This window comes from Triticum urartu, chromosome 7A (genome assembly GCF_056163025.1).
Source record: "Triticum urartu cultivar PI428250 chromosome 7A, HENAU_Tu73, whole genome shotgun sequence".
NCBI classification, from domain to species: Eukaryota; Viridiplantae; Streptophyta; class Magnoliopsida; order Poales; family Poaceae; genus Triticum; species Triticum urartu.
The window spans coordinates 506,224,651-506,236,671 of record NC_141879.1 but is presented as its reverse complement, the minus strand read 5'-3'; the positions used below and the strand labels follow the sequence as shown (position 1 = coordinate 506,236,671).

Here is a 12,021-nt window from a genome sequence, read left to right as displayed (position 1 = left end):
AGGGTGTGCATTTGAGTGCATAGCCAGGGTATCCTCTCACTATAAGTTGTTACTCTGGGTCGTCGTGGCAGGCTGGTTACATGTACAGTCGTCTATGATGATAAATAAATCAGCGGAAACCAATACAGGCGATTGATATTCTTAACTCATCGCAACCGAGTCAATATAAAGAAGAGTTGTGTGACAGTCTACCAGGCGTCAGCAGTGATTGCTGTTGAAGAACCCCGTCCGTGTGGTGTCATGAGATAATTGATGCAGATATGGTCATTGTTGTAGTTTGTCGGTCGCGTGTCTGTTACTTTGGATTTTTTTTTATTGCCTATGTTTAGCTTTGGTCTTACATGACTTTGCTATTTGTGGGCGTGTTTTGTGTGTGTGAGTTAGTGTTGGCTGTGTGCATCCTAACTATGCAAAGGCCGGGTGTGTGCTCATTATGTTTGTATTCTCTTGATGCTTCATTTTGAGTCAATAAAATTCACCCTTTATCAAAAAAAACAATTAGTACCTTTTATTAAGGAATGGCGTGAGAATAATTGGCTACTGCCATCAAGAGCTCACATGTCGTGCACACGTATAACTCCGAACAAAGTCAAACATCTGGTTCGTGGGTTAGGTAATGACTGATTCAATTCAACTAGTTAGGTAATTTTCTCTTGGTTCCGTATGCAGAACCCTGTTCATTTCTTTCGCCACAAGTTGCTTCAGAGAAGGCCCAACAACCATAACCATCTTGAAGGTAATTTCTGGATCTCTGTCTCTGATCTCTCAACCCAAGCTTTGTTATGGTTCAAATTTTGATGGGCCGGTTTTGATTCATACATAGCTCTGTCTCCTAATGTTATTCAAATTTTGATTGGCCGGTTTTGATTCATCCATAGCTCTGTCTCCTAATGTTATCTAGCTTCCCTATTTTGTTGTTTCTCATGTGTATACCACATCTTTTTGTGAGTAATAAGTGCTAGCCTTTTCCATGGACAAAATGGACAAATCTTTGGTTAAAGCTAATAATGGCGGTAGGCTGGTGATGATACTTGGTTTCTCTTTGTTACAGCAAAGGATCCGAAGGAATGGCCATGATCCTGAATGCCTTAGCATCCAACGTGCTAAACATGTTAATGGAGGTAGGAAAAGAAGAGGTGAGCTTGCTTCTCGGAGTCTCCGGTGAGATCAATAGGATGCGCGTTCGTCTCCAGGACCTCAGGAACTTCTTGACCGATGCTGACAGAAGGCGCATCACCGACAATAGTGTCCAGGGATGGGTGACAGAGCTCAAGGGTGTCATGTATGAAGCAACCGACATCCTTGATCTCTGCCAGCTCAAGGCCATGGAGCAAAGTCCATTAGCATCACAAAAGGGGTGCTTCAACCAATTATTCTCCTGCCTGCGCAGTCCCCTCTTCACCCATGATATCAGCAGCCGCATCAAGGTGCTTAACCAGAGACTAGACAACATTAAGGAGCGGAGTGCTGCCTTTAGCTTCATCAACCTCGGCTCCTACGATGACCATGGTGGCAAAGTACATGCCTCACTTGTTGCCTTTCCCAGCCGCGAGACGTCAGGGGAGCTTGACCGGTCAGGTGTCGTCGGGGAGAAGATCGAACAGGACACGAGAAAGCTGGTGGAGATCATGTTGACTGGAATCAAGGGGGGAACGAGCCATGGAGACGGCAAAGTCATGGTTTTCGCTATTGTGGGTGTTGGCGGGATCGGCAAGACCACTCTCGCCCAGAAGGTCTTCAACGACGAGGCTATCCAAAGTGAGTTCGACAAGACAATATGGGTAAGCATCAATCAAGACCTCAACGAAGCTGAGCTGCTGAAGAGAGCCATCATTGAAGCAGGGGGAGACCATTCGCATGCTGGAAATGCAAAGGCCACGCTTCAACGAGTCCTCAAGGATACCTTGACAGGGAAGAAGATCTTGCTAGTGATGGATGATGTTTGGAATAATATAGCATGGGAGGATGTGCTCAAAACACCGCTTGTTAATGGGGCCACTCCAGGTAGCCGAGTCCTGGTCACCACTAGAGATGAAAGAGTCGCCCGAGGGATGAAAGCTATACCTCCCTACCACCACATCGACAAATTAGATGCCGATGATGCTTGGTCCTTGCTCAAGAAACAGGTCCATACTAATTAACTAGTAACCCTTCTTTTAGAAGATCTTTTTTGTCTCTTGCCTTTGCACTCTTAACCTTAATAATATCTCCATCCCAAAAAAGTCATTGATTTAGTACAACCTTATACTAATTTTGTACTAAATCAACGACACTTATTTTCGGATAGAGGGAGTAGTTATTTAATTCACTATTCCATTTAGTGAAATTTAAGGAACCATTGCTTCATTACTTTTGTAAATAAATAAACATAGACTATCGATCATGGTAACACTCCCTTGGTTTAAGTAATGTAAAGGATTATGGAGGCAGCTTTAATTTGATTTTTCCTCTTGGTGAGCTTAGTAGCTACTCCCTCCGTTCGGAATTACTTGTCACATAAATGGATGTATCTAGACGTATTTTAGTTTTAGATACATCCATTTTCAAGACAAGTAATTCCGAACAGAGGGAGTAGTTGACAAAATTATAACTTACTTATATATTGATGATTGAGTCATCTGGGCTTGAATTGGCTGCAGGTAGCCGCAAGTGAGATGGATGAGTCCGATATTGCTGCACTAAAGGATACTGGAATGGAAATTGTATCAAAATGTGATGGCTTGCCGCTCGCAGTCAAAGTGATGGGAGGGCTCTTGCGTCAGAAAGATAGAAATCACAGTGACTGGGGTAAGGTCTTGAATGATTCTGCATGGTCGGTTGTTGGAATGCCTGAAGGGCTTAACTATGTTGTATACATAAGCTATGACGATCTATCTCCTTGCCTGAAGCAATGCTTTTTGCACTACTCCCTTCTCCCTAAAAACATAGTCTTTGGCAGCAATACAATTGTTGGGATGTGGATCGGCGAAGGATTTGTCCATGGAAGCTCATCAGATGACCTAGAAGAACTTGGGAGACAGTACTATAAAGAGTTGATCTTGCGAAACCTCATAGAGCCGTACAACAAGACTATCAATCAATATCATTGCATCATGCACGATGTTGTTCGCTCATTTGGTCAATGCATGTCACAAGATGAAGCATTAGTAGCTCATATTCACGAGACTTCCACAATTAGTAAACTTGGTTCCCAAAAGTTTATTCGCTTATCTATAGAAACCGGAGGATCTGAATCAGATAAACTGAAGTGGAGCATGTTACAAGAACAGAAACATCTAAGGACACTAATATCAGCTGGCCAATTCGAGATCAAGCCCAATGAAACATTGATTTATTTTTCAAGTCTACGTAATTTGCACATTCAGTCCGCAAACATTGCTGCATTGGTTGATCATATATATCAACTCAAGCACTTGAGGTATTTGTCTGTACGAGACTCTGACATATTTAGGCTGCCAGATAACATTGGCGAGATGAAATTTTTGCAGCTCCTTGACCTTAGGAGCTGTAGAAATTTGAAGAAGCTTCCTAGTGGCATTGTGAAACTAGGACACCTGAGGTATCTTAACATGAATGAAACTAGTAAAGATGCCACCATACCTCGGGGGTTTGGTGCGCTATCAAATATGAGGATACTTTTCGGGTTTCCAGGCCACGTGGATGACGAGTGGTGTAGTTTGGAAGAGTTGGGCCCTCTTTGTGAGCTAAGGAAGCTTGGTTTGAACAGTTTGGAGAATGTATATGATGCCTCATCTGCTGAAAAGGCAAGGTTGTGTGAGAAAGTGCATCTTACCGAGCTGATCTTACGCTGCAGTAGTAGGACGGGAGACGATGGGTTGGTGGAAGAGGAAGCAGGCGTCTCTGAGGAAGAGCAAAGAAAAATCATAGGGTTGTTTGATGAGTTGTGCCCTCCACATTGCTTAGAACGCCTGGAAATTGGAGGATATTTTGGCCGACGGCTACCAAGGTGGATGACGTCCACATCTGCAACGGCCCTGAAGAGCTTAAATACTCTCTGGATTGATGACCTGACTTGCTGCACCCAACTGCCTGATGGTTTATGTGAGCTCCCATACTTGCAATTCATTCATATCTGCCATGCTCCAGCAATCAAGCATGTTGGTCCTGAATTCATGCAACTCTACCATCATTGTGGTCATCCTCCTTCCAAGACAATGGTTTCATTTCCCAGATTGAACAAGCTGGACTTAAAAGAAATGGTGCAATGGGAGGTATGGGAGTGGGAAGAAGAAGTGAAAGCCATGCCCGTTTTGGAGGAGGTTCAGCTCAAGCATTGCAAACTGAGGTGCCTTCCTCCGGGTCTTTCCTACCATGCAAGGGCTTTGAGAAAACTATCTCTAGAAAGCATCCAACACCTCACTTCACTTGAGAACTTTGCTTCTATCGTCGATCTTGAAGTGTCCCAAAACCCTGACCTGGAGAGGATCACCGATCTCCCCGTATTGCAGAAGCTCACCATCATCATGTGCCCAAAGATGAAGGTACTGGAGGGTGTGCCATTACTCCAAAACCTCTTTCTAGAGGACTACGGCATGGAAGCACTTCCGGAATACATGCGAGGCGTAAACCCAAGGCAATTGAATCTGGATTGCAGCATAGCACTGCTCAGATCCATAGCTGCGGGACAATCGGGCCCTGAGTGGGCAAAATTCAGCCATGTCGGGCGTGTCAAGGGGTATGCGCGGGAGGGAGACAACAAAAGAAAATGGTACGTGATGTACACAAGAGAACCCTACAACTTGGAGACAGATATCGACTATTGATCTTCCACGCTCGCGGGTAAAGGGTAGCACATGAGAGTTGTATTGATGTTTTTTATTGCTCTTTTTGTTTAGTTTGTTCTAAGTCTGGATACACTTTGTGTCTTCTCATTTCCTTCAATATGTTGTTTCAGAGCGAAAAGTCGAAGAGGATCATGGCATGCGCACAAGAACAAAGGAAGGGGTATGTTGAGGAGAAAAATGCTAGGAGGGTCGTCCTCCCCACACTTTCAGAAACTTAAACCAGGCACTTTGTCGTAGTTTTCTCATACTTAGTGTTCATCAGCAGGCTGTATCGAACTGGTTTGGTTGCTGGATATGGCTATACGTTCCAGTTTATCTGTAACTGATTACACAGTTGATGCAATCTTTTTGCTATGTTCTTTCACCAAAGTGACATGGAGAAGCAATTTTCTACTGTCTAGAAAGAAAAAAACCCATTGATTACGGGAGGCCTGGAGACAATTTTACTACTCCCTCCGACCCATATAACTTGTCGCTCAAATAGACGTATCTAGCTCTAAAATAGTCGGGTACATCCGTTTGAGCAATAAAGAGTATGGATCGGAGGGGGTACTAGTGAACGCCACACCCACACGTGTGATAGCATGCCACGAAGACAACCAAAACTTGAGGTATACACTTAGAAGAAAGAAAAAAAAGATTCAGGAGATAACATTTTCTTCAGTGGCATTCTGCAAACCAAACATTCACGAGAAAAAAATTGGAACAATTGCATTTCCACTTGCTTCCAGCGACACACCGCCTTGTTTGCATTATCGCTTTCCTTCTACATACACTTATAAAAAATACGGACGTCCACCCGTCATTTTGGTTTCTGGCTGGAAATAGCTCTGGCCGGTAAGTTACACCAGTAAGTTAAATACACATGTATTAAATTATTACATTACATCCATACCAAACGCGGCCTTAAATTATATATAGGGCCAGGCCACACATATCTTTTCAGGTGGAACTCCATCCATTCGTACTAGTTTCTAACAAAGTATATTTTCCATTGGATTTGCAAGTACCAAACTGAAATCATCTGCAAACTCACTCTCTCAATGCTGCAAACAACAGTAGGTAGTTCCCACTTTTAGTCTTTCAAGGCCACAAGAAAAACGGTTGCAGAAGTCACCATATAAAATAAGAAATTCAGAAAATTCACAGTTTTTCAGGCCTCATAGCAGACAGACAGCCAAGAACTCCCTCTGACGAATTTTCTAGAAAACTTTCTATGAACAGAAAAACAACACAGAATGCTACTTCTTCTTCTTATTTTTCTTGTTAGTAGTTGTAACTGATGGACCTGCCACTGGTTCCTGCTTCTTAGTCCTCCCATGATGCTTGGGGACCAGCTCTGCTATTTGGATCATTAGCTGCTTCTCTGCAATGCAAAGACCTGGTGTCAGTAGGACAGACAAAAACATGTTCAAAGACACGCATATCATGGGAAATATCCTTTCGCGCTATAAATATCTCAAGATTGCCAGACATATCAAAGTAACCCGAGAACATAATGCGTTGAGTAAATACAAGATTGACAGACATGCATATCATGGGAAATATCCATGTTCAAAGTAACTAGGAATTACAACTGCAAGTCTTTATTCCCCCCAAAAGGGAACAAAATGTGTTGAGCAAATTAAAAAGAAAACATAAAAATAACATTAAGCAACATTGTAATTACCCCCTGAATCCTCTAAAAAAATAGCAAAAATACGTCTCCAAATGATATGGGTGGATGGCCTTAGACACTACAAATCAACAGATAAAGGCTCTATTAACAACTAACTTACATGCACACACAATTGTGAGGGGCAACAGGAAAAGCTTAATGGTTGCAGAGAATCTACAAAACTATATAAGGCAACATTATACTAGAGGCAACATCCAGGTGAATACAGTCATGTTTATCCTATTAGACAATTTTGACCACCTTAAGAGCTACTCCCTCCGTTCACTATTATAAGATGTTTTGGATATTTCAATATGGACTACATACAGATTGAAATGAGTGAACAAACACACTAAAACGCATCTATATACATCCGATTCAGAAAAAAGGTTGGAACATCTTATAATAGTGAACGGAGGGAGTATATGTGATGGAAGTTCTCGCCAACAGTGAAAAAAAATTGAATTTGGAGGAAAGAAACTAAAGATTCCACTATCATGCATCAGCTCTACTTAACAGCGAATACAATTTTCAGATAAGAAATATCACTAACATGGTGCTGAGCTGCTGGCTAACAGAACTCGATTCAACACAGATGCATAGGCATGGTCCCACATTACATAGAGATGGTAAAATCAAACTAGCTGTATTATACAGCATCAAGGATAACCGAAGATAAGTACATTCTTTTGATGCATTCTTGTCCATACCAAGATGGGCTAAATAAAAGCACAATGCACAAGATTTGACGACACTACCAAGCAAAGCCCAGGAAATACATGATCCACATAGGGTAACACACTTAAATCCCTGGCGCTTTGATGCCACACAACATCCAAAGTGAGAAGTATTTATGTGCCCTGTAGTGGACAATGGGAGGTGCGCAAGGAGGCCTCAATGGCAGCCAGCCCAATTCCAGGCATCGCTCAGCTGAATAAGGATAAGGATGCTATTATTGTAGGTGTATTTGTAAGCCATGTTGTCCATACTGTTGCATCTAAGCTACAATCACATAGTACGAAGGACTAGTAAATCGGCTAAAATAACCATACTACAAACTGGAAATGGAACAATCATGACAAACACATGCAGCACCCAAGGGATCTCCTAAAGTATCTATCTACAAAAAAAATTGGACAAAAGAAATCCGTGTCAACAATACTTTATTTCCTGATAGCACAAACAGGGAATACTTCATTGCAAACATAACGGTTTAAGGTCCACGACGACTATAGCAGATCTCCTAATCCTTGCAAGCATGGTCTTATATCTCCTATCTATGGGTTCCTTTATTCGCTATGCTCCAAAACTCATTTACCAGAAAAGTTTCAGCTTGTGTAAGCAGAAATTCCATTTGCATAAGGAAAACAGTAAAAAAAACATTTTACTGTTTTACCGACTAACGTCCAGGGAAGCATATCAAAATAAAGTGGTCCATGTAGTTTATCTCAACCTTGTCCTTTCTTTTTAATCTCCAAACTTACCCTTTTTAGTTAGTCATGCTATGTTGGACAAGGCTTCACGAGAATTCATGTACTCGTCAAAACAAGCCAAGCCGCAGCCTTTGCTTATTTTTTATGTCTGTGCACCATAACTCTACGAGTCCCGAGAGCTGGGTGGAAACATTTTTTTGTGTGAATATTCTCATGGTTGTTTCCAAGTTTGCAGATCCTTGTCACAGACATACTAAAACTAAACAGATTTGGAGAATGTCGAATGCTTAGTATGAAAAACTCTTGAATGTGACTTCACAGCGCAATATGGGATAGTAAGTTTGTTTAACCGTTATTATGTTAAAATGTGTTACCGTCATTTATTTCATTTCAGCATAATTTCTTATTTATTCCTATGCCACCTAGTATGCCATGTAATATGATTACTACTCCCTCCTTCCATCTATATAGGGCCTAATGCATTTTTTAAGACAACCTTTGACTATTGACAAGATTAATAGTACATGACATGCATAATGTGAAAATTATATCATCGAAAGCTTCTTTCACATACGAATTTGACGGTATGCTTTGTGTAAGTTGCATGTCATATTTTATTGCTCTAACATTTGGTCAAAGTTAGCCTCGAAAATTGTATTAGGCCCTATATAGATGGAAGGAGGGAGTAAGTTTATTCACTCATATTTGCAACTTCAGTTCTCCTAGAAAGATAACTCTTGATAATCAATGTTGGTAATACTTATGTGTTGTTATTTGTTGATCCATTAAAATGGAAATATGCGTCAGGATGCTGAGATGGATCAGCCACACACATCTGACTTGGGCAAAATTGTCTAACTAAGAGCAGAAAAAAAAAATCAAGCCAAGCCGAATATATTAAAAGACTAGACATTGAATTCGTTGAATGTTACATTGTTCATTGCATTGTCCTGAACTACTAAATTTACTGAAGATCCACAACTTGATCACACTTCACAGCATCACTACCTGACTATAATAGTCAATAGGGTAAACCTTATCCCGCAAAAAAAAGGGTAAATCATCAAAAACCATGTGTAAGCAATTCAAGATGATAGTATCAATATGAGAAATCAGGTAGGAATATATACTTAATTAAGATGGCCCATAGTTATAGCATACTAGTGTGGACTGTGGAGATTATCTTCTGCTCATTTTAGAAGAGACTTCCTTGCCATTAACTTAGGAGCGACTATATTCCAAAGCACTCATCTCGAAGAAACAAATCTTTGCAACTTATGATGATTAAGATTGTAATCTCGTATCCACAACATTGCATTGGTTAAATGAAGAGAGAGTCCCGTAGAAAATGAACAACAGTTCTTCTACCATGCATCATTGATGTGCATTAAAATGTGGAGAATCAACATCTTAACATACCAGGGGAATACTGATTTCACAAAACCTTGAAAACAGTACAACAAGAGTTGCATGGAGCCAAAATTAAATTCCTTCCAGGGAATTAACAGTGTGTATTTTAACAATAGCTCGTGATAGTAACATCTTTAGGACTTAAAGAGGACCGACCTTACTTCATAAAAGCGAAGGAAACATTGACATAGCAGAAATCTATTCCTGAAAGCTCTACTAGCTGCACTAACAGGAATTGGGATAGCTTGCAAATGGTATGAGCGTGTATAGAATTAGATGGCCTTGACCTTTTTTTTTTACATTGCATAGCTTCCACTTTATCAAACAATGCTTAGAGATGAAAGACAAGGGGTGTTCCAGGATCAATAAGCAGTTTTAGCGCTTACTTGTTGTGATTGCAGGGTTGACTGGGGAGCCGTCATCATTGGTGAGCTGCACCCTCACCCTCCCCACCTGGAAGAAATCCCGCGGGTATGCCTTATCCAACTGCATATAATACCATAAGCAGTCCAAACATCAACGCCCGTATATATATATGAATCTAAGGAAGAACATGGGGAATCCCGGACTGCAAAATTTCAACGAAAAGAAAGGGGGGAAACGATATGGGTACCTCAATGGCGCGAGGGATCTTGAGGTAGGCGCAGCTGTCGGCGATCTCGATGCAGGTGGGGTCGGGGCAGGCCTTGGCGGCGGCGATGCGGCGGCCCTCGGCCACCGTCTTCTTGGAGTTGAGGTACACCGGGTAGATGATCTTCCACTTCTTGATGCTGCTCCTCAGGTCGGCGCCGCCGGCGTCCATCTCCGCGCGATTCGGGTCGGGGAAGGGGCGGATCCTGGTTGCAAGAAGCAAAGAGAGACAGAGGTAGAGCGCGCGAGGTTAGTGCGGTTCTCGGTCGTGGTCGGGTCAGGCTAAGAGAGCCATGGGAGAAGGGAGCTCCGGTCCGTACCGGGAGATCTGGCAACTCGTGTTTCCCTCGAAACCGAGACGGACAAAGGGGTCGACGGTGATGACGATGATGAAGCGCAGGGTCTCAACGCGTAGGACTCTGCACACAGGAGCGTGCTCCGAATTATGGAAAACATATTTCGAAAACGTACAAATTTTCATGAAAAATCAGCTGTGCATCTGTGTACGAAAAAACAAATTTTAATGTTTACCTTTTGGAGCTGTTTCAAAAAAAAATCAGGGATGGGCCAATAGTGCAAACTGTTTTTATGATTATTATTGAGGTATAATAGCACCCTCGGTCCATGAACTTGCACAAGATGTGATGATTTAGTCCAAAACTAGCAAAATGTAACTGATGGCTCCCACGACTTGACCCCCTATGTGATGATTTGGTCCAGAGCGAATCACAGATCGACAAGTGGCAGTCCTGAGCTTGGACCGGTCAGCACTTGCATTTTTGCACAAAGGCCCCTGCCGTTTCGTTGAATCAACCCGCACTACTTCACAGTTTAATACACACACCTACCGTTGTTGTTCCCGTTCCCCCACCTCTGTTCCCCTTTCTCCTTCCTCTCCCTCTCCCTCCCCCTCTGTCGACGCCGGCAGCAAGCTCCCTTCCCCCATCCCCTGCCCTTGAACCCTTGAACTAGCATTTGCACAGCTCCTGGCCATGGTTTCCTGGAGCGATTCTGGCAGCCCGTCCGACGCTGAGTCAGTCAGCAGCGAAGTGCAGGTTAGATCTCTATCTCTGGTAGGGTTATGGTTTCTTTGGTTGTGCATTAGTAGTTAGCAAATGAAGCTGGTTTACTTTTGTTTTAGCTACCTACCACCATCTTGTGCTTGGAATGGAGCGGCCTGGCCACATATCTGAGTTCTACTCCCTCCGTCCCGAATTACTTGTCACAGGTATGGATCTATCTAAATGTATTTTAGTTCTAGATACATCCATTTATGCGACGAGTAATTTGGAACGGAGTGAGTAGATGTGAGCATGCATGTGTGTGTGAGAAGCTGGTGGCATTTGATTTAGTGGATAGTGGGAGGAGATTCCTAGCTTGTGCATAGAAGGTTAGTAGCTAATTTGGTCGATTTGATTTAGTGTTTAGTTAAGTTTGACAGTTCTGACAGCCAAATGCATATATTATTATGGTGTTGACAGTTTGATTCAGTGTTTATGTTGTTGTTTATACTTCTGTCAGTTAACTGAATCTTGTTGTTTGTATACTTCTGTCAGTTAACAAAATTTATGCATTTTAAAGTTTTGTAAATTTGAATTTGTGGAAGTTGACTAATTTTGCTCAAGTAAACTGTCTTTTCTTCATGTAAACTGAACATTTGTAGTGTGGTTGAACCAGAATTTAACACATTTTTTCATTGTACTGGATATTTTTCTTTGTTGCAAATTTGTAGAAGATACCTAAATGCAGCTATCTAGAGTGGGTTGGCCCTGATTGGCCTGCCCCTTTGAAGATGAGCCTAGCTAGGATCTGGGGCATGTATGAAGATGAGAACAAGCTTAGGCTGAGGGACAATGTAGTTAATGCTGAAGAAAATCTTAGGGTTGTGAGAGAGAAGGAAAAGATGGAAAAAGACTTGAGGTTTTTTAAGGTTGATTTTGCTCAAATGGTGGCTGAGAAGGAGCAAGCTCTGGCCCAACTAGGCAACACACAACTTGCTCTGTCTGACATGAAGGAAGATCTTGATAAGAAGATGTCTGACAAATCATTCACAAACATTCATCAAGTTGTGAGGGCCAAGACAGAG

The 12,021-nt window shown here is 42.1% G+C and overlaps 2 protein-coding genes across 4 annotated transcripts; one reads left to right on the top strand and one right to left on the bottom strand.

The window, feature by feature from the left end:
- The first annotated feature begins 578 nt into the window (after positions 1 to 578).
- Positions 579 to 5,233, top strand: LOC125530239 (disease resistance RPP13-like protein 4). 2 transcript variants are annotated; one of them, XM_087537962.1, is made up of 4 exons: positions 579 to 736; positions 1,052 to 2,126; positions 2,640 to 4,729; positions 4,916 to 5,233. In XM_087537962.1, coding segments are annotated over exons 2-4 (3,150 nt in total). In that variant the 5' UTR covers positions 579 to 736; positions 1,052 to 1,067; the 3' UTR covers positions 4,917 to 5,233. The 2 variants fall into 2 exon arrangements, with proteins under 2 accessions (XP_087394088.1, XP_048550586.2); XM_048694629.2 differs by having other exon boundaries at positions 2,640 to 4,800; positions 4,916 to 5,232.
- A 579-nt stretch (positions 5,234 to 5,812) lies between these two features.
- Positions 5,813 to 10,416, bottom strand: LOC125522054 (signal recognition particle 19 kDa protein, putative / SRP19). Of its 2 annotated transcripts, XM_048687125.2 has the most exons (4): positions 10,256 to 10,416; positions 9,919 to 10,141; positions 9,692 to 9,791; positions 5,813 to 6,171 (listed from the first exon to the last, which is right to left on the bottom strand). In XM_048687125.2, exons 1-4 carry the CDS (start codon positions 10,414 to 10,416, stop codon positions 6,047 to 6,049), a joined length of 609 nt encoding a protein of 202 aa, XP_048543082.2. In that variant the 3' UTR covers positions 5,813 to 6,046. The 2 variants fall into 2 exon arrangements, with proteins under 2 accessions (XP_048543082.2, XP_087394089.1); XM_087537963.1 differs by lacking the exon at positions 10,256 to 10,416 and having other exon boundaries at positions 9,919 to 10,249.
- Positions 10,417 to 12,021: the final 1,605 nt, after the last annotated feature.

Bases quoted from the DNA above. Each gene is read 5' to 3' on its own strand.
- LOC125530239 (XM_048694629.2), top strand. From the start codon at position 1,068: ATGGCCATGATCCTGAATGCCTTAGCATCCAACGTGCTAAACATGTTA. The intron at 2,127-2,639 runs GTCCATACTAAT...AATTGGCTGCAG, and splicing joins GGTCCTTGCTCAAGAAACAG to GTAGCCGCAAGTGAGATGGA.
- LOC125522054 (XM_048687125.2), bottom strand. From the start codon at position 10,416: ATGAAAATTTGTACGTTTTCGAAATATGTTTTCCATAATTCGGAGCAC. The intron at 9,792-9,918 runs GTACCCATATCG...TATTATATGCAG, and splicing joins AGATCCCTCGCGCCATTGAG to TTGGATAAGGCATACCCGCG. The intron at 6,172-9,691 runs GTAAGCGCTAAA...TTTGCATTGCAG, and splicing joins CAACCCTGCAATCACAACAA to AGAAGCAGCTAATGATCCAA.